This window comes from Protomyctophum parallelum (assembly GCF_964188405.1).
Source record: "Protomyctophum parallelum genome assembly, chromosome: 1".
NCBI lineage: Eukaryota > Metazoa > Chordata > Actinopteri > Myctophiformes > Myctophidae > Protomyctophum > Protomyctophum parallelum.
In genome coordinates, this window is record NC_139697.1 from 5,345,900 (window position 1) to 5,368,232 (window position 22,333).

Consider the following 22,333-nt stretch of genomic DNA (forward strand, 5'->3'; position numbering starts at 1 on the left):
GGTTTTCAACCATTTTCATATCAAGGCCCATTATTTATTTGGCATTTGAGCCATGGACCACCGTTTGATGACATTTAGCCTAGCAGAACCAAAACATTTAATATTTAGTTTTTTTTAAAACTACTCTTGAGAGTGAAAATGAAAAAGGGCCCATCATTTAACTGGGGACCACCTGGAATCCCTTCAAGGACCACTGGTGATCCCCGGACCACTGGTTGAAAACCACTGGGCTACGGGAAGGTCAGCTGGTTTCAGTGAGTGACTAGTGAAGACGCGTGCTTGCAGCAGGTGAAGAAGGCCCGACCCACATGGACCCATACTGAATTCTGTCACCTCTGTTGCTTGTATTGTACTCTGCTGTGTGTGCATCTAAAAACTCAAAACTAGCCGTCATCGTTAGCCTCGTTAGCCTGGTAGCCCTCGCTAGAACCACTTTCAACCTAATTTATTTTCTTACCAAAAGATCTTTAAAAAAAAAAAAGCCAAAAACATTCAGCTTTAAAGTAGTGTTGTGGATATTCGTGATGAAACAGTGCTGCCGTGTATGTAACCAAACCTTTTTGCCATATGGTGAGATCTCACCAAAGCCAGAATACCTCATGATATAACAGTGCAAAACTCACGTTTTCGTTTTTTTTTAAATCTTCTGATGCTAAGCTTTAACGGGTTACACAGTCTATACATGAACAGGCTGACGTTAGCAGTGGTGGACAAAGTATACTCAAGTACATACTCAAAGTATTCAAAAATAGTGAAAATAACAGATGTGCAAGCTCACAATGCGGTACACAGCGTTTAATTTGTATTCCTGGAAAGTAAACAGTAAAACATGTTTATATTTGAAATGTCAAAACAACTGCTCGGAAAATGTACATTAAGTACATTATTCAAGTAAATGCACTTAATTACTGTCCACCACTGGACGTTAGAATCTTCATGATTGCAGCGCTCTAGTTCTTCAGCTTTAAACTTTCAAAATGTTTTGTCAAAAAAGGTCTTGTCAAGGGAATCAGGTTGGCACTGAGACACTAGCAAAGTGGTCTGTAATACCTGCCGTGATGACCCTGAATAATATGTCTTTTCACTAAATAATTCACTTCACTTCACACCATACTGTAGATGGTCATATACACAGACGCCACATTAGGCACTGGATCGTACGTCAATGTCGCCACCATATTGGTTCGGGCAACTTGGCCAAAACTCTACAAAACATTTTAAATGGTTCAAATAGCCAATATACAAGCTCACAACATGTCGATGTAGATGTCTATTTTCACTACTTTAAAATGTTTTTGAAAATACAAAGAAATACCTAAAAGGTTTAGGCATAACGGTTAGATGGGGCACCATTAACATACACATTTACAAAACAATTTTAAGAAAAATGAAATGACACCAATCAAAACATATAGACCAATTAACAGCAAACTATGTTTAGGTTTCTGTGTTCATGCTGTTGCAGTTCATTTCCATATGTTGGCAGCGTCACACAATGTTTCACCATCTGTGAAACAATCCAGGACATGAAATGCTTGTATAATCCAGACAAGAACAAATGCCTAACGTATGCTTCACTGATCTACAGTAGGTATTTTTGGTGTGACACCAAGTATATTTCTGTCTACACGCTGTGTGTCTCAGAGGTGGACTGTGGATCGTTCAAACATTTGCCTACCACTGATATCATCTGTGGTGATTTCACGATATCGTTGCTGGCAGTGGTGGAAAGTAACTAAGTACTGTAGCCTACAATTTAGATGTTTTTCTTTTTTAAATACTTTTAGTTCTACTCCACTACGTCTCAGAGTCAAATATTGTTACTCCACTACAATTACTTGATAACTTAATTTAATACTTTGATGATTTGGGATATTCTTACAAAACATACATTAATCACTTCGGCCCTATATATTCTTTTTGGAAATAGCCGATCTACAAGCTTGTAGATCTGATATTTATACTGCATAATGAGTACTTTTACTTTTGGTACTTTAAGTATATTTTGATGCCAATACTTTTGTACTCTTACTCAAGTAAAAGTTCAACATCAGAAATGTACTTGTAACAAAGTATTTCCACATTGTGAGTCAAGTAAAAAAAGAACGTCAGTACTTCTTCCACCACTAAATAAACTAATATCAGTATAGGCCAAGAATGTCCATATCGGGGCATCCCCTTGCATTATGTTATGATAAATATGAAATGTTTCATAGTTCATTATAAACATGTAATATTTACCATTTGAGTACATATAGCATCAGTGGAATGCAGATCGGTAAACTATGTACTCGGTACATTTAAGGACCATTAATTGAACTCAAGTTAAATTATTTTCGCCTTGAAATTCACAAATAAATGTTGCCTTTCATATATGATATTTTGGGGGATAGTTTTGCTTTTCCTTTGAGGACATTGCAGGCCGGATTACCATGATCCCATAGGCCGTTGGATCCGGCCAATCACTTGTGGCGTCCATAATGTTCTGTCCTCACTTTTTATCCCCAATACGTACATTGCTCAGCCAATCAAATCACCGCTATGGAGTGCTCAGCCAATCAAATCATTGCTATGGGGTACACACAAAGCTGGGCAAAGGAGGGGCGAGCGGCCCTCAAAAATCACTGAGAATCACTGCTCTATATTCTGACCCTAAACCGAAACAATTCACTTACCACTAGAAACAGCTTTAGTCCTCTCTTGTGTTTTAGCAACAGTCTTTGGACAGCTCATCCCATACCGATGAATCTACGGGAATAATAGACCATTCCACATGGAAAACCCCTCTCCCATTTCTCTTTGTTTCAAACATAAACTATATAGATAATATGTTATTGAGTGTGAAACCTAATCAATTTGGCTATTTTATGGGTATTGTTATTTCTATTCATGTTGTTATTCTGGTTATTTTATTGTAAAGACGTGCTGCTCTTGTAATGTTGGCTGTACATCAAAGTGAAATAAAAATACAGCATTGTCATTTTGATACAAACTTTGTGGAATGTGTTTCTGCTTATGATTGTGTATTGTTGTGTGTGGGGGGGGGGGGGACATACTGATACAGTAGGCCTAGATCTGGTCCATAGCTCTAATGGTGCAACACATTAGAGCTATGGACCAGAGCTACAGTAGGCCTACAGTCCAGGTGAAGCTGATCTGCTGATGAGAAATCTGTTCATGTGTAGAATATCAAACACCAGCATGTTTCTCTTGAATGTGAAGCTTGTGAGCTTGTAGATCATCTATTTTCACGTTTTGACATATTAATGGTCTTATATTTATCTTTCATTTTAGATGTATTATAAAGTCCCTTGTAGCTGAAGAAATGTGCAGAAATGTATGTTGTATAGGCTACACGTGTTTGTTTGTTTACTGTTTATTAAGAAAACAATGTTATGTTGCATATTAGGCTGTTCATCTGGGGACCAGACCCCTGGGTAACCCTCCACATGGCATGCACTGTAGTGTTAACACACCACTTGTTAATACAGCATTCAAGATTCAAACAAACCTATATATAATATTGCCTACGTGTGCAACATGGGCCACATCAAGTGATGGTGGTTGGCTGGTTGCCCATGCGTGTATGTATTGCATAGCTTACTCCGGGGCAGTAGGTGGCACCATGGTTACAACTTTTCCATACAGTTGCAATGCATATAAACTCAAAGAAAGAAGAAGAATAAACAGCTCTGTCTCCATTTTCATTCCCCCCACACACACACACACACACACAGCAGGCAGCACCATTTTACACACGAACACACGCAACGATAGCTCACTGTTAGAATTATTATTCACTCATTTACACAGTTTACGTTCATACACGACGACTCTGTAGCAAGAAAACGACGAGAAGAGAACACAAACCAAACAACGAGAAGACGAACCGAAGGCTCAACGCAAACCGCACGCCTCGAACGAACAACAAGTAGCTAGCCGGCTAATGCTAACACTAGCGCTGCTGGCTGTTGTGCTTTAAACGGTTTTGTTATTGTGAGTATGATGATAACTGTCGTGTTATTAGCCGTGTGTTTACATTTAAACGATGCAAGTGTTAACTTTTTACACTGGATTGACACCGGTTCGGGCTATAAAGGTAGATTTAAAGGCATAATACATAATGGCTGACTGTATGGAGGGCTAACTCACTCCACCCATCATGAGTGGTAGTTGATCACACTACTAATCTTTACATTTCATTATGTCAAATGTCAACAAATGGAAAGCAGCTGATACGGCTGGTTTATATTGACCATATCAAATCTCAAATCTGTCGTGAATTTGACCAAATCAATGACTACGTGAGGATATTGATCAATAGGTAGCCAGGTTATTTTATGTAGGCCCACTGTTTTCTTTTTTGTCAGGTGAAACCTGACTTTTTCACCCAACTTGAGTATTTTTTCCCTACGTCTAACACTTGGACATTAAGATACTTTATATATTCTCTGCAATAATGCTATTGATGCTTTCGCAAATTGTCAGAATAATGAGATAATAATTACTAATGTCTATGTCTACTAACAAGAACGGGAAAGTAAGAGCTTTTCATGAATAACGAAAGTCTTTAAAACCAGGTTAAGACATTACGTTTATTTGTTATATCAGTATCACCTTGATTGAATACTGTATTAACAGTTTGAAAAGTTAAAAAAGCACAAGACAATAATTGAAGACAAGATCCAAAATCCTAGATGTAATGTATCATAGCATATTATATGATAAATAAATACAAATCTAGAATAAGTGCACCTACAAGTAAAATGGTAAACTAATGTCAATGGCATTAATGGCAAAACAGTAGTGCAACATCAACTGAATCATTCATGATACAAAATCACTAATTGCTATGAATGACATTATTTGGTATGGGAATGGTATAGAATGCTCACCAATACCAGTATTTCAGGTGGTATAGGCAGTCGGGATAACTCGGAAGAGTACTTACTACGTAAAGGACAACTTTAGTTTTTTTCAACCAAGGTTCATGTTTTAGGTTATTAGAGAAACTAAAAGGTGAGTGTTATTTTTCTTTCATTTGCTGCATTCTTTTGTTTTGGGGATTTTTGCAGTTTTTGACAGGGGGGCGGGGGCATTTGAGCATGGGGCTAAATATGTATTTTTTTTACAAAATATTATGGCGATTTATTATTTTATTATTTACTATAGTCCTACTAAACCCCAAGAAATTACATCAGACCACAAAAGATTCACAGGATCTATTGAATGTGACAAACTGACATATTGAGCCTATACACACAGTATAAGCCTTCCCCCAGTAGGCTACCTTCACATTCAGTAGATCCTGTGATCTTCTGTGGCCAGATGTAATTTCCTGGGGTTTATTAGGACTATAGTAAATAATACAAAGATAAATCACCATCAAATTTGGTAAAAAAAAATACACATTTAGCCCCATGCTCGCATGCCCCCGCCCCCTGTCAAAAAGAGCTAAAATCCCTAAAACGAAAGAAAGCAGCAAATGAAAGAAATTTAACACTAACCTTTTAGTTTCTCTAATAACAACCTAAAACATGAACCTTGGTTGAAAAAAACTAAAGTTGTCCTTTAACAACGGCTTGAGTTTTCCTGAAACTGAATCTTCCATCAAAGGTGTTACTAATGACACTTAATGACACTAGTTAAGGAAGGTTTTGTTAGTGTTAACTTGGCAACATGCACATAGTACTGGCCATGACTGTTTGATCTGAATAGAACACAACCTTCATTAGGTGCCACTGGCAACGTGTGAAGGAATGAACATTACACTGCTGTGTCATGCCAGTGTGGTTGCTGTGAAGAGTACATCAGTGGGTCCTGATCCTTTTACCTTGAGACCCAAACTCTGGACCCAAACTAGTGAAAATAGCAGATCTGCAAGCTTTCAACACGTTTTTTTTTTATGGAAATGTTTATTTATTAAATATTTAGAAACTGTCAATATACCAAATACACATTTTAAAGTGTATTTGGTATATTATGTGTATTATTATCTAAAGTCTAAATTCTAAAATATGATATGTGTTCAACTTTTTGGTATAATGGTATGGCTGTTTATAGGATATCAGATATATGGAGATTAGTTAATTGACAGAAATTGCTAATCTATGTTCTGGGTGTGGCTCACCCATTATAAAAGGGAGTCTTCAGGTGAGGAGTCGCAGTGTTTGACTTGGAGCTGACTAGTACAACACTAAAGGCTCATACATAGTCTGGATTTTTGGTGGTGGGACTACAACATGACGTCACGAGCCGCGGTGAAGAGCAAACCACCGCCACCGCTCCAACCCTTCTCTCTCTGTTTTTACTCACCACCGCTCAACGTTATTTCAGCTCCGGTGGTCACCTCACCACCGGAAATCCAGACTATGAGTATGAATAGGCCATAAGGGAGAGCTGCCAGGGCCGTCAGGTGTAATGTTTAGCCTGTTTAAACAGTTTCTCAAGTTCTTAGTTTGTTGTGTTTATTTAGTTTAGCTGTTCAATTGTTCATTTCAGATTTTGAAGTAACTTTTGGCCAGCCTTATTCATGTTATTGTCATTGTCTGCCTATGCCCACTGTGTATATGCTGCTATTATTAGGTGTTTGTGGAGGGAAATAAACATAAAAAACCCTGTATTCCTGGACTTTGAACTGTTCTTGGAGCCTTGACCATCGGCCAACTTTACAGAAACATTTTGGAATTGTTTTTAATAGATGAAACGTGATTTTATTTGTCCTCTTTTGAACGGAAAAGAAAATCGATATTTAGTCGCAACCCATAAAAATTGGTCAGCGAGACTGCAACTGAATGTTTTGAATAAATTATGTAAATGGATGAACCCCATAAAATTAATTAAATTAAAAAGAACATCTATGAATTACTTAATGACTTAATATAGGATGGTTTCTGCGTTGCTAACGTCATCTTTTCCCCTGCTTGTGTTGCCTTTTCCTCTAGGAATCTGCCACTGACCGAAGCTAAAATGAGTGCCACCTCTTCTCAAAAAGTCGTGCTGAAAAGCACCACCAAGGTTTCCCTGAACGAGCGGTGAGGCGCTGCACCCTGTCAGCAACAATTATTGATCCAGATGTGAGGGGAGGGGCCAGTCGTTGGTTCTGAAGGCTCTGGCGCTGCCTGGCTGCGGAGAACTGGACCCGACATGGATGTGTTTCTGCCCATGCCTCTTATGTGTGCACTGCCCTGTGCGGAATGTCTGGCCACTCTGGCGTTGCTAGTTTGAATGTAATGCTTGTTTTGGTCAAACATCCTGTGTGAGCAGTGCACACATGATGTCATGAAAAAAAAGGTTAAAAGGTGATGTTTGGTAAACACAGCAGTCCCGAAGAGGGCGATGCGGCACAATTTGCCCCTTTGCAAATGCCTTGGCACATGCATTCCATTGCATATAGGGGGGGCATAATGCTCTTGAAATACAAGAGGAAAAGAGTGCCTCCAGATCCAATGAGCAGGTGCTTTTTTAAGAGTGCCAATCTGAAATCACAGGTTCAGCATGTCTCTCTGTCTCTACCCTCATCTCGCTCCTCTCTACTGGACGTCTCTTCCAGAGACCCACTCGGCACCCAGTCCTAGCTTGGACGTGACCCACAGGCGCCTTCCCCCACCTCTTTCACCCAACGACGCCCCTGTGTCGCACGGTCCGGGCTGTAAGTGGCTGGGAGGCCAAAACCAAGCCACCTCTTGCCCGGGACAGCCTGCCCTGCCAGCTGAGCAGGGTGATGGGTTTGTCTGTAAGTGGCTGAAATCACTCTCCTGTCCTCTGCCTCTCTCTCTCTCTCTCTCAATCTGTCCTACAATCTGTTCTGTTTTTTTTATTTTTGTTATTTGACAAAATGTGCTGAATTACTGCTCAAAAAGGCATTTGGCATTGTCTATGCATTGAGAGGGAAAACGTAGCGACGAGGTGCCAACAAGGTGGGCCATAAGTCTTGCATTGACACAGAGAGCCGCCAACATCCATGGTAAGCCAAGTGACTTGATTTGGAAACCCCTCCCTCCCTCCTCCTCCTCCTTCCTTCTCTCTCTCCCCCCTCCCTCCACCCTGAAGCTTCACTAACATGCTGAAGAACAAGACTCCAGTGACAGCGGTGAGTGTCAGAGCCACCATGCAGCAGCAGCACATGGCCAGTGCACGCAACAGACGTTTGGCCCAGCAGATGGAGAACAGGCCCAGCGTGCAGGCAGCACTGCACCACAAGCAGGTCAGATTACTAGGGTTAAGCTGAATTCCAATTCCCCAAATCTTGGCCACTCGCTGTGTATGCCACGCTATTGAGCCCATTTGATACTATTCGGAGACCCGAATCGACAATGTACAGTCCTGTGTGTAACTCGGTAGTGTACAAATGGAATCGATCAAACTGCACCCATATTATGTCTGTCAACCCCATAGCTCAATGTCCTCGTTTCCAAACGGTAGATTCATTATGGAGACACTAGAGGGTGCTGCTATTCTGCTGAATCTTATGTAAACGTGAGAATCAGAATGTTCTTGCATACTGCAGCTTCACTTTACTTCAAGCACTTAAAGGTATATTCAGTGATTTCACTCAAAGAACCGCAGGTTTCGTTTTTGGCTGTGGGACCCAGCCTTTCGTCCAATCAGGATAGAGAGTCAAAAACGAAACCTAAGGTTTTTTGACCCCCAGGGGTTAACTGGGGACAGGGAGGAACTTCTTATATGGTCAGCACACTCTATAGTAGAGAGGATTATCACAACAAAACAAAAAAATAAGTGATATTTGAATTAAGTGAAATCACTGAATATACCTTTAATCGCCACTAATAATATAACTAAAATATATAGTCATTCTTGGCAGCATTACAAAACATTTAAATTTAACTTCCTGATACCTGCAGACACTGAAGACAAATATGCTTTACTGAAGTGAAACTGCAAAGATTTATCTAACCCAAGTTTATAATCACATTTTTGCTCTTCTAGAGGAGAGCAGAGCTACGTTGCACTGTGCAATGCCTATTTTTGAGGCGCATGTCACAGGGAATCGCTGGGAAATCGAAGCAGCTTTGACAACTTTGCCGTCTTGTTTTTAATGTACTTGAGATGGTAGGGGTACCAGATCTAAACACTCAAGTGTCGCATCACAAGCTTGTAGATACCACCATTTCCCATTGATGTTGCGACGGTGTGATATTCAGCTTAAAAGTTAAGACCACTTGAATGTAATGTTGTGACGGTATGATCTTCCAGAGTCTGAAACAGCGTCTGGGTAAGAGCAACATCCAGGCCCGTCTGGGCCGTCCCATCGCCTCTCTAATGAGAGGCGGAGTCAATATAGGAGGACGAGGAGGCATGAGGGGGCTCCGAGGAGGCCTGAGAGGACGCATCCGAGGAGGAGCCATGAGAGGAGCTCTCTCTCTAAGAGGTGAATACTATGCATCTCTGAGAGTCAGTGGTTGAAGTTTATTTTTTTGCTTAACCCATTCTGACCGGGCACCCATTTTGGTGTCAGCATCATGTCGTACTTTACCTATTGAAAAATAGCAGATCTACAAGCTCATATACGAGCTTGTAGGTCTGCTATTTTTGAAAAATCGAAGAACGACTGACATTTTTTAGAATCTGATCTCAGGTCAGAATGGGTTAACTCAATCGGTTCGGGCCACTACACTTCCTTCACACCTACGTTTCACCGGTGAACCAACCGAAATATGGAGATCTGTGTCATGAGTTAAATGCCCATATGGGCATGACTTCTTTTGTGGCTACCCTTAACCCATTCTGACCTGAGATCAGATTCATACGAGGTTTTCCACTGGACACACACTGGTCTGATGAACCCATTCTGACCCGAGATCAGATTCTAAAAATGTCAGTCGTTCTTCGATTTTTCAAAAATGGCAGACCTACAAGCTCGTATCGCGCCACTCGGTGGCGCGATATGAGCTTGTAGATCTGCTATTTTTCAATAGATAAAGCATAACATGATGCTGACACCAAAATGGGTGCCCAGTCAGAATGGGTTAAAGCTGCTATAAGCAATAAGGTTGGACGGTTTGGGACATTTTATTGCCAAAATACCCTGTTTTTTTTTCCGGTTTTACCGTCTAATTAATTTTAACGTGTCCATGCGTTCGCATTACTTCATTTTGTTAATCAGAGACTGCTATTACAGTCTTATCGCCACAAGATGGCCCCTTTCGCTATTGTAATGTCTCGTCAGTCATGTTCGCCTGTCTTGTCCCTCTCTGCCTACCGTAGTGTATACTGTAGCAGTGTAGCCCCCAGGAACAGGCAAACAGCGTTGCCTCAATGCCTCTTGCCTGGCTGGCTGCTCCGAGTTGATATCAATGATTATTTTACCCATTACATTAGTATCTTATGATGTGACAGAAACGAGTCATGAACGCATCCATAATCAATGCGCGACGACGCGCTGTAAGCTTGTAGATCGGCTATTTTCTGCACGCGCTCCGCAGTACGGCGACGTATAATTAATTCTAGATTGGAAGTGGAGACGCAGCCGTTGTCTCGCATCAGATTATTTCAGCATGATCAACTGAGTTTAGTTCATGCCTCACAGAGAGTGGGCCAGTTGCTGTTGCTGTCTTGCTGATAGGAATATTTTTGCAATGCTGAGCTGCAACGAATCTGTTCTGTGACTGTCCCATCATAGCTCTGTGTCTGTGCCACAGCAACAAGTGATTTTGTGACTTGACGTAAACCATACAGCGCATGCAGCGCATGCATACACACATGTCGGTAACTGGCACAAGAATTTAGTCAGACACAGACGGACGGATGGATCATGCGATGCTGCCATTCTCCACTGCTTCCGTAAACCGAAATATCGCACAACCTTAATAAGCAATATGTCAAAATTGTAATGACCTTTTTAACAGTATGTTTTAACAGCGGGAGAGCATCGGCTAATCGCACGTCATCGCCCAAAAAGATGAATTATTTTTATCTTTTCGGGCAACGTTGGCTCGCCCACTTTTCGACTGTCGCTCCTTCGCCTGCTATCGCCGGGTCCCATAGACAAATAATGCACTTCGTCTTGCTGTCGCCCGCTGTTAAAACGTACTGTCAGTTTCACTACCAACGCCTCCATGATTATCGCTCGATTGACCGGCTGCTACCACACGGGGGTTAATCAATGCAATTCACGCCACGGTGGAAAACCTCCGCCGTTTTCAAGGCAGTCGAGCGATATTCATGGAGGCGTTGCTAGTGAAAGAACGGGCTCGGACGTCGGGTTCTCTGCAACACACTACAGTGCTACCGGGTGTTTCAATAACGAGCGATGATGCACGCAAATCAATGACCCATCGTGTGTGCAAACTGCAATCGTAAGGTGTTCAGAACTTAAGGGAAACATGATTTTACCAATACCACCACCAAAGAATCACTAATGTATGGAAAAACATGCAGTGTTGGGGGTTTTCCCTCTCACGTTTCACGCATCAGGTCATGGTCTGAAAATCATTTTCCGTCTTGTTTTTTGTTTTAACCCCTGGGTTATGGCGGAGTCATATAGTGACAGTGTGACATCGGAGGTCCACTGAACCTCCCTTAGCCAATGTTTGAGCAGAGATGAAACATTGGCTAATGGAAGACCATTGTCCAACTTTGTGTGTGAGATGTAAACAAACGGTGCAAACGCAAACATTGAACGCCATTAACCCATTCTGACCTGAGATCAGATTCATACGAGGTTTCCGCCGGACACACACTTGTCTGATGAACCCATTCTGACCTGAGATCAGATTCTAAAAATGTCAGTCGCTCTTCGATTTTTCAAAAATAGCAGACCTACTAGCTCGTATCGCGCCACTCGGTGGCGCGATATGAGCTTGTAGATCTGCTATTTTTAAATAGCTAAAGCATAACATGATGCCGACACCAAAATGGGTGCCCGGTCAGAATGGGTTTAACAATAAAGAGACTATGACGTAATGAGGCACATTACCCTTCATTGTCAATGGCGTTTACAAAACAAACATTGAACTAAAGACAAACATTAAACCTGTACATAGGAGGAGCTAGCGCCCCTCAAAAATAACATCAGTTTTAACTAGAATATCTGTACATCGACACTATAAACACTATAGGATGCCAGATCAATAATGACCCGTCTACATAACATGCTATCCAAATGTACATGTTTTAGCCTTTGCATAATTATGCAAGGCTAGGGCAAGTGCTACGGGCTAAGGTGGAGTCTGAGGAGTTTTCAGACTAATCCTATGTTGTCCTTGTCCCTACAGGCAAGAGGCTGTCCACAGGTGTACAGATGATGCAGGGAGGTCGTGGGGGCCCTGGGCGTGGGGGTCCCGGGCGTGGGGGCATGCGTAGAGGCATGAGGGGACAGAGAGGAGGAGGAGGTGGTCCCGGTCGTGGAGGACCCCTCAGAGGAGGAGGAGGAGGAGGAGGGAGAGGTGTGGGAGCCAGAGGTGAGAATGATGGAACTGCCAATTTTACACATGTCTGTCTTCTAAATCCTAACTGGCTGGAATAACGTGTTCTTTCTTACGTCCTACCGGGGAAACTGTCGGGATAATAAGTGGCCTGCTCACTCCTCATGCTGTTTGGGGCTCTCCCCAGGTTGGCAGACGGAGGGAGAGTGATTACAGTTTAGACAATTGGCATCGGGTGTTAAATGGGTTACAAAATCGTGGGATAAAACTTTAAAGTGAATGAGTGGTGCTCAACTTTTCATGTCAAGGACCCCCAAAATGATTTTGGTTGCAGACTGCCATCTCAAAAATATTTTGTTCAAGGGACCCCTGGAACAAAAAAAAGAATAGCTGACAAGTTCATAGTGTGGCACAAAGCGATGCGCTATGAGCTTGTACATGTGCTATTTCTGAATAGCTAAAATGTAAAATGACACGGTTTTAATGGGTTAAAAGCACTGGTTCTCAAACATGCGCTCCAGAGGCCCTTGAGGGCGTTCCAGGCGGTCCCAGGCTTAATGATAGACGGTATGTAACCAATTAGACCCTTACAGGTTTTTAACTCTTAAGACTGTACTACACTGTGTACACAGTCAGAGATGCATTAGGTATTATGGCCCAAACAAAAAAATCTTTCAAGCTTTTGTAGAAAGCCCCCCCCCCCCCCCATTATTCTTCAGGTGAATAAATTAATTCATGCGGATTATACCGATAAGGATAATGGGAAATAATTGCAACCAGGCGTTTGTGTCATATTATTTGTGACGGGGTTTAGTAAGACGTCTGGTCTGTTCATGTTGTGAATACCGAAACGTCTGAAGCTCATAATTCCCGTTTTGTTTTTTTTACGATGTGCAGGAGGTCGCGGAGGACTGCGAGGCGGGCGCGGCGGCTTCCCGGGCCGAGGCGGACGTGGTGGTCGCGGGCGGGGGGCGGCCCGCGGAGGAGGTGTGGGCCGCCCGGTGGTGACCCGGGAGCAGCTGGATAATCAGCTGGACGCCTACATGTCCAAGACAAAGGGCCACCTGGACGCCGAGCTGGACGCGTACATGTCCCAGGCAGACCCCGATGCTATGGAGTAACCCCCACACACCCCTTATAAGCCCAGATCCCACAAGACGACGCCCCTCTCCACTTAGATGAAGCTCTGTCAAAGGGAAGCGGATAGTTTTTTAATTGTTTTAAGGACCACGTCACCCATTTTCAGTCATATCTTAATGTAATTGGTCCTCATTAATGCTCATCGGTCTCAGAGGAGGGCTGTGTGTGTGGACTGTTTCTAGTGCCTACCTGTGACGGGTTTGGCCATTTCAAAAATTAGATTTAAAACTATTCAATAAGTTCTAATTCAGCTTGCTACATTGCTACGAAGCCTGCTGTTTTTATTAGCTTGGTATAACCATGTTTCTGAAGTGTCCACAGCCCACCAATGAGACACGGCGTGAGTAGATAGATATTATTATTATTGGTATTTGTGTAGACCATCTATATGAAGATAAGGTTGAAAATGGGTGAAGTTCTCCTTTTAAAAGATGCACTCACACATAGTCACTACGCAAACCTGTCCAAAATAACAAAGGGATATTTAGGTGAACATTGTTGTGACGCCTGCTTCACAGTAGAGCCCGGCCGATGTACCAGTCTGGCCGATATATTGGCCATTACTTGATTCTTTTTAAGACACAGTATGTTCTGATTTGTAACTACTTTCAACTTTGGGAGTCCCTATTTTGGCCATGTCTTTTTCAAAAATCTTTAACAAAAAAAAAAAAACTCATCTGCGACAATCGGCAAGATGATACGTGTCGCAACTAAATTTGTCTTTTTTTTTTGTGGTTACAATTGCCACAAACTTAAAAACACTGTGTCCTCATGTGTCTTAGGATTGACCCATGTGAACCCAGCCATTTACAGTTTGCCAATCGCAAGTCAAGGACAATGGTTCTCAAAGTGCAGAGCTAAAAAACAAAAAAGGCTGGCTGTCAAACTGGGAGTCATTGAAATGAAAGGAAGAAGTTTGAGAAACGCTGATCTAGGACACTTCAATCTGTCAAAAGTCAGGCACTAGTTCAGGTCAAATGACCCACATGGGTGGCTGATATGGGGACACATCAGGTTTGAAGTGTGAACAACAGAATTTTGGCTTTCAGCACATTGTTTTGTGCAGGAGCTCACTACTCAACGCTGGTCTCGTTAAACTGATTGTGCAGCAGACATTGCATTCTTGAAGGACGCCGCGCTCCACAGGCCTTCAACTGACCAACTTTCTCCTCCCAAAAAGGCTCTTCCCATACAAGGCTGACGTTTATTTTTATAGGTTGAAATGGGAATGGTTTATGAAGATCCAAATGGTTTGTCAGATTGTTTTAATGCTCAGGCCGATGTGGCGGCACATTTTCCATGTTTCACCTGTTTTAATCGAACGTGTCAAAAAGAAACCCTTTTTTTACCCTTTTTTTTTCGTTGCTGCGATTATGTTGGTGTCCGTTTTAACCATCCTGAAAACAACAGCCATGTAAATTATTTGTTTAAAAAAAAAAAGATGTACCAATGTAGGTCATGGGAGTCTTTAATGATTTGTTTTTTTTTCCTGTATTTAAATATTTTGAAATTCAAAGTCTAGGTCTCGGTAATGTTTGAACTTCCATATCTTCTACCTGTTTGCATTCTAAAGAAAATATTGATAGTGACATGTACTGAGAAAACTTCATGTTCCATGTAACTGTACCAAGTAAAATAGGTTTTAAAGAAAATGTGCAAGTGCTGGCATTTCTCCTTTTCTTACTGACAGTTCAATATAAGTGAAGGTTGAAATGTATAAGGGGTCTAAATGGGTTAAAACGGGGGCATGTGATATGACCTTTTATGGAGTTGTGGGCACCACGTCACATGAAAACGTGTGACTTCGGTACAAACCACTGTTGCAGAGAATTAGAGTGATAATTCAGTCTGACCTCAGAGAAGATGGACATTACTAACATAATCGACGGTGTCGTCGATGTTCCAGAGCTCCACCAATTACCAAAAACTACACCACCCACTTCGAGAGCCAAACGGGGGTCCTCAAACCGGGAGAAAGTGGAGGTCTATAAGACAGACTATGACCGCCTGCTGTCGGAGAACGAGTCCCTGAAGGAGAGCAACGCCAAGCTCACCCAGATCATTCTGAAGAACGGCCAACTGGAAGAGGAGAATGGGGAGCTGATGGCACAAAGGCAGTGTTTGGCCCAGGAGCTGAGTTTCACCAGCAACGCCACAGATGACATGGACTTCTGGACAAATGGCAAACGAGGGAAGATACCGGAGCTGGAGCAGCAGTCCCGACCGGGACACGGCACAGACGAACCAGACATCTGCAAGAACTGCAAACAGGAGCTGGTTACAGAAAAGCAGTCTTTTGCGGCGGAGCAAAGCTTTTCCTCATTAACCTTTGCTCCTGGCAGCAGCAGCAAAATGGATGAAGCAGACCTCTTGAAGAGACCACTGGAAGAAGAGAAGCATGACCTGTTTGCTCACTTGTTTTCTTATTTTCTAGTGCTCCTATTTGCCCTGAACGTTTCGTTTATTTGCTTATATCCTGATCAGGCCATTCAATTCATGGAGGATGTGATGGCCATCACAACGACCAAGTTCCAGGAGGTGAAACATTACTTCTTAAATATCTTGCAATAATAACGAATAATGGAGGCTGTGTGCCTGGAAAAGCGCACGCAAACTTCTATCTTGGAGACAATGTCAGACAACACACTCGATGTTGCGTCCGCAGACCACCCAGAGGTCCAAATGGACCCTTAACGGTCTATCTTTGTATTTGAGTGTACAAACCGTTTTGGGTCTGTAACAAGAGTCTACAAATAGAATCAAATGGAATGAGGGCACAGTAAAAAACGAACAATTGTGATGAAATAAAAAATTAAAGCTAAAAAAACAAGAATCCAAACAGCTGCTCAAAATGATACTTGCACTTACACGGATAAGTGAAATAGAATGCTTTAAATATATTAACAGGTTTGTCATACTGAACTGCCATTCAGCCTGTACTTCAACTTTATTTCTGTTATGTATGCTTTTTTTTTTACATTATATACTGTATACGGTATTTTTTTGAGGGCCTCTTTTGCTCAGTTTTGTGTGTACCACATAGTGATGAGTTGATTGGCTGAGCACGGAATGTAATGTATGACGATAACAGCACCCCTCACTTCCAGCTGTTGTGCCAGAAACAGAGATAGTGTTGCACTGTTGCCTAGTACTAATTACAGGGAGAGAGAGAGGCAGGGGGAGAGGGGAGTTGCACCACTCGGTTCACACAGGTGTGATTTTTTTTTTTAAGAACTCCAATCAGGATACAAGGCCCAACAATACCACGGAAATGTTCATTTAAGTTAATTTAAGCATGATGTTTAGCAGTCTTGCAGCCTGGGGGAGTGCTCTGGTATAAATAATAGGCCTGTGTAATAACTCGAGGAGACCAAAAGGGAATGGTAGTATTGAAACACAGGACCAGATCGAGGGGTGGATTCTTCACCATGGAAGATGTAGGGGCAGCAAGGGAGCAAAGGACCAGGGCGATCACACTCAGATGTGTTGCTAGAAATTAGTCGCCAGCAAAGCCATTGTTTTCCCTGCATCATGTTTTTCAAGTGTGTAAAGAAACATGCATAAGTAAGTATCGGAGTGGCGTAGAGCGTTTTTGAAACATCTGCAACTGTAGCAACTTGTTTTAGTGTGTTCACTCCTAACTGACTGTATCTGCTAACCAGAACTACAGTATAAGTGCTTTGTCATCCGGATGGTCGACTTCCTTATCCATCCATCTTCAGCCGCTTATCCGTAGTTGGGTCGCGGGAGCAACAGCTCCACCAGAGTCCTCCAGACTTCCCTCTCCAGAGTAACATTAGTGACTTCCTCCTGGGGGATTCCGAGACGTTCCAAGGCCAGTGAGTCGATGTGTTTCCTCCAACTGCGCCTTGGTCTGCCCCTGGGTCTCCTCCCAGTGGGACATGCGTCGAGGACCTCCCTATGGAGGCGCCCGAGAGGCATCCTAACCAGATGCCCGAACCACCTCAGCTGGCTCCTTTCCAGGAGAAGGAGCAGCGGTTCTACTCCGAGTCTCGTGTGACTGAACTTCTCACCCTATCTCTAAGGGAGATGCCAACCACACGTCGAAGAAAACTCATTTCCGCTTGTATTCGCGGCCTTATTCTTTCGGTCATGACCCACACTTATCCGAACCCTTCATGTTCAAAGAGATTTTTTGTTTTTGATTTGTGGCAGGGGTTGTCTTTTTTTTTCTTCTTTTTATTAAGGGGTTTACACATTATCTTTGAGGGCCCCTCCTACAGGTTTAATGTTTGTTTTTAGTTCAATGTTTGTTTTAAAAACGCCATTGACAATGAAGGGACAATTTACGTCATCTTGTCCCTAACACAAACATTAAATGCCATTAACAAAGAGAATTTAATGTTTGTTTTGTCACCGTTTGTTTTACATCACCATTACATCATAGCAATTATTCATGAGTTAGGCCTATTCATAGTCTGGATTTTCGGTGGTGAGGTGACCACCGCTCCGGTGGTGAGCTGACCACCGGAGCTGAAATAACGTTGAGCGGTGGTGAGTAAAAACAGAGAGAAGGGCTGGAGCGGTGGCAGTGGTTTGCTCTTCACCGCGGCTCGTGACGTCATGTTGTAGTTCGGTGGTCACCCCACCACCGTAAAACCAGACTATGTATGAGCCTTTAGACTTTAATATATTACCGCCCCTCACTTCACACAGGTTTGATTTTTTAAGATATAGTAGAGAAATGGGAAACGTAAGAGAGAGGAGATGTGGATTACATTATGACAAGGGTTGGATTAAAAATAATTATTACTCCTGGTCTCCTGGTGGTTCATGACCATAAAACATGTAATTCTGTGAACTGGGACTTCCTGTTAGAAGTGGTTCCGACCATGGTCCACTGTCCATGGACCACTGACCACTGCTGTATTTCAAACCCAGCAGCAGAGAGCTTTAGGACTCAGAGCAGCAGTCGTACGAGCAGTGGTGAGCACACCTCATGGCGCGCTCTGCTGCTTGCGCACAAGTAGGCCATACATGGACTACTTGTGTACAATGTGCAAGTTGGCAGCTCGACAGAGTGCATTTCTAGTTTGTTAAATTATTTTGTAATGGGTCTGATGTGGGTTAGTTATTCTTTAGTTAGGTTCAGGTTTATTTGTCATATGTTTAAAATACAGAGTATAACTAGAAATGCACTCTGTCGAGCTGCCAACTTGTGCATTGCACACAAGTATAGGCCATGTGTGGCCTACTTAATTGTGTGCAAGCAGAGCGTGCCACTCACCACTGCTCGTACGACTGCTGCTCTGAGTCCTAAAGCTCTCTGCTGCTGTCTAGGTTTGAAATACAGCAGTGGTCAGTGGCCCATGGTCAGTGGACATATGCAGCCGATTACAGTACAGAGTGTACAGTACACTCTGCTTGCAAAAGTAATAACATTTATTACATTTAATTAATTAAAACGTAACTATTTAATCAAACCCGGCCTAAGCCGCCTAATAACCACGAGTCACATTTGCTTTTCATTCTGAATTAACCCGCGTGTGAGGACCCTAATGTAAAGTCTTAGTCAGTGCTTCTTCTAGTTTTATCCTTTTAGCAATCTTTGTATCACCTGACTGTACTTTCCTTTAGTAGCCTACTGTAACAATTCTGCAAACTTAACATTTTTCAATCAATAAATGTGGTCTGATCTAGATCCTGAGGAAGAAATACAGTCCGCAACACTGGTATGAAAAACTCAGCTCCACTGGTTTATTGATTCAACGTTTTGATCACTAGGATCTTCTTCAGGAATCTTCAGGATCTTCTTCAGGAATTCCACAAGGAATGGGTGTGCACCTTTATATAGGAAGGGGTACAAGTAACTCACTCATTCTTGAGATGAGGGACAAAAGTGGAAAAAACATGTCCCACACATAAGAGCCTTATTATTGTTAAAAATAAATTAATTTAATAAAAATAAAAGCACTTGCAAAGTTAAATGTAATACAGTTGTGTATTATTATGCCATTAATTTCATTATAATTGTTTTCATATGCCATCTGAATTAGTTAAAAGCAGGCACTGTACCCAAAAACGCCTGTATTTAGCCTGTCCCCAGCAAGTGGTCATAATTTCAAACTGCTAAAAAAGTGTCTAATACTGTCACAATCACATAAATATACATACTAAATTAAAGTAGATTGTCAACAACATAGCAAACAATATACACAATAATTTTAATTTATATTTTCCATTAGATATCTCATATCAAATGTGTGTCCCACGTCTCCCGTCAACTCCGTCAGGTTTTTTAAAAGTCTTAAATTAATCAGAAAATATTGTCGACAGATTTAGCCTGAAGACTCCTTTTCCAAGTCCCGTTTGTATTTGTTGCAACAGTGGAGCACCTGGTCTGACAAGCATTCAATTGTTTGATATTTTAAACAAACAATGTTGATATCAGGGTGGTCACAGCTTTTACATGTCAACTCCGTCAGGACATTATTATGATCTTTGTTAAGAATTCCAAAATAATGTTTATTATAAAAGTTTAGGGTTAGGTTTAGCTAACAAATGAAGCAAAAACAAAATGGCTACATTGTACTACAGAGGGTTAAGATGAAAACAAATGACATTTTGTCAACTCCGTCAGACGTCAACTCCGTCAGGTTTTGTGTCTGACGGAGTTGACATGTATCTGACGGAGTTGACAAAAGTGTTCATAAAACAATAAAATTATAGTTTTTGAATAATGGGACGTATTCTAATTTGGCACACAGTTAGAGCATGCCTTAAGGAACATTTTTGGCTATAGGGCCATCACAGATTTGTCTCGTGGTGACCATGGCAGCCATTTTCCAAAATTGCCGCCACCTGATGTTATTTTACAATAACTCAAGTTCTACACCACCTAGGATCTTGATTCTGGTGACTAAGACTACATTTTCAAGGATGAGGGATACAGTGGTACAATTTAGATTTTCCCTGTGACCATGGCAGCCATATTTCAAAATGGCCACCACCTGCTGTTATTTTACAATAACTCAAGTTCTACACCATCTAGGATCTTGATTCTGGTGACTAATCATACATTTTCAAGGATGTGGGATACATTGGTACTATTTAGATTTGTCCTGTGACTATGGCAGCCATTGTTTTTCAAAATGGCCGCCACCTGCTGTTATTTTACAATAACTCAAGTTTTAGACCACCTAGGATCTTGATTCTGGCGACTAATAATACATTTTAAAAGATGAGGAATACAGTGGTACTATTTAGATTTGTCCTGTGACCATGGCAGCCATTGTTTTTCAAAATGACCACCAACCTGCTGTTATTTTACCAATAACTCAAGTTTTAGACCACCAAGGATCTTGATTCTGGTGACTAATCATTACATTTTCAAGGATGAACTTTCTCTGGGAGGGGTCAGGGCTTATTTCAGGTGCAGGTTGAGTTGCTACTGACAGGACATTAAAAGGAGGTGGGCTTTCTGGCCTTTGACTTGTCCCTTTCAGGTACAGATGCACAGTTTGACTTCACTGGCCACTGCAGTGTGGCGTTGATCTTGGTGGCCTCCTGCCAGTGTTTCTCCATCCTTCTCATGACCTCTGTGTTCTGGGGCTCTGTTATAGTCAACTTACATTGTCTTGGCTGGAGATTGCTTTCCTGCAGGGTCCAGCCCAGTCTTGTGCAGATGGCTGCTGGCCCACCTGGAGGCCCCAACCTCACTTGTTCGGTTGGTGTGATTAGGTGGGGTGGTCTTCCCCAATCAGGATGAAGGGTTTAACCCTTTCAAACGGCAGTCTGGCCAAGTGTCTGTATTTAGTTGTGAGGCTAGATACAGGATACGATTTCTCACCCAGCCCCAGGTGACTTGAGGTGAAGGCTCCTTTGATTTGGTAACATTGCTTTGGTTGACATGCTGGGGACACAGAACGACACTGATGCCTTCAGTGTCTGCACATCCTGCCTGATAGTCCTGAAGGCAGATCTTCTGTCTTCAGTCTTTCGCTCACTGTTCACTGCTCACTGTTCACCTCAAGCAGGTCTTCAAGGTGTTTGCCTTTGCACAGGCTATATGGCTAGGACTCGTGCTTCAACCACTCAGAGAACTCCAACATGGTGTTGGTTGCTCCTGGGCCGCAGAGCATTGTGCGGCAGAATTCAGCTCTCATCTCTGGTGGCAGCTTGTTGAGGAGTCGTGCAACATGTGAGCCGCATCTAAGTTCTGTGTCTCCCTCTGGGCCTAGGGTAGACACTTGCTATTTTCCGTAACACTAATTGGTGGGGCTGTCCAAACTTGTTGTTTAGTTGTCAATCGGGTCTCTGTTGGTGAAGTCGGGTCTAGGTGGTCTAGAAGATGAGTTAGTCAGGGGATATTAATACAATCTGGTAATACATTCCTTATCAAGAATTTTCTTCACCAATGTGTTTGGAAGGGTGTCTACTAACATATCCCACATTGCTTTATATTCAACCACCCTAGGGGAACTTTTGACAGCTGCTGAAAGTTGGGGTACCATCAACAACCTATATAAGGCAAAATGTTCATTATGCTTTAAGTAGCATGTGACACTGTCAAACTAGGGAGTTTTCATGATTCTGAATGCATTCCAAACATTAGCTATGCACGAAGAACACTCCTTGGGCTGAAAACGGCCATAGCCGTCATCACAAAATGAGGTCAGCACATTTGGGCAAGTGGATATATGGCCGAATTTAGCCCAAGGGGTTTGACCCCTAGTTTGGCCATAGACTCCCTAGTTTGGCCATAGCCACTTGGTATGGTACCCAACTTTCAGCAGCTGTCAAAAATGTTCAATAGAAACCAATGTGGGATATGTTAGTAGACACCT

The 22,333-nt window shown here is 42.3% G+C and overlaps 1 protein-coding gene across 2 annotated transcripts; it reads left to right on the forward strand.

Moving 5' to 3' along the window:
• The first annotated feature begins 3,726 nt into the window (after window positions 1-3,726).
• On the forward strand, window positions 3,727-15,162 carry chtopa (chromatin target of PRMT1a). 2 transcript variants are annotated; one of them, XM_083776292.1, is made up of 6 exons: window positions 3,727-3,996; window positions 6,945-7,919; window positions 8,053-8,206; window positions 9,217-9,391; window positions 12,237-12,422; window positions 13,284-15,162. In XM_083776292.1, the coding sequence occupies exons 3-6, from the start codon at window positions 8,063-8,065 to the stop codon at window positions 13,505-13,507; spliced, it is 729 nt and encodes a 242-aa protein (XP_083632418.1). In that variant the 5' UTR covers window positions 3,727-3,996; window positions 6,945-7,919; window positions 8,053-8,062; the 3' UTR covers window positions 13,508-15,162. The 2 variants fall into 2 exon arrangements, with proteins under 2 accessions (XP_083632418.1, XP_083632417.1); XM_083776291.1 differs by having other exon boundaries at window positions 6,945-7,034; window positions 13,284-15,158.
• The last annotated feature ends 7,171 nt before the right edge of the window (window positions 15,163-22,333 follow it).

Coding starts and splice junctions, on each gene's coding strand:
- chtopa (XM_083776291.1), top strand. CDS start 6,970: ATGAGTGCCACCTCTTCTCAAAAAGTCGTGCTGAAAAGCACCACCAAG. Junction 8,207..9,216: donor CAGCACTGCACCACAAGCAG/GTCAGATTACTA, acceptor ATGATCTTCCAG/AGTCTGAAACAGCGTCTGGG. Junction 9,392..12,236: donor AGGAGCTCTCTCTCTAAGAG/GTGAATACTATG, acceptor TTGTCCCTACAG/GCAAGAGGCTGTCCACAGGT.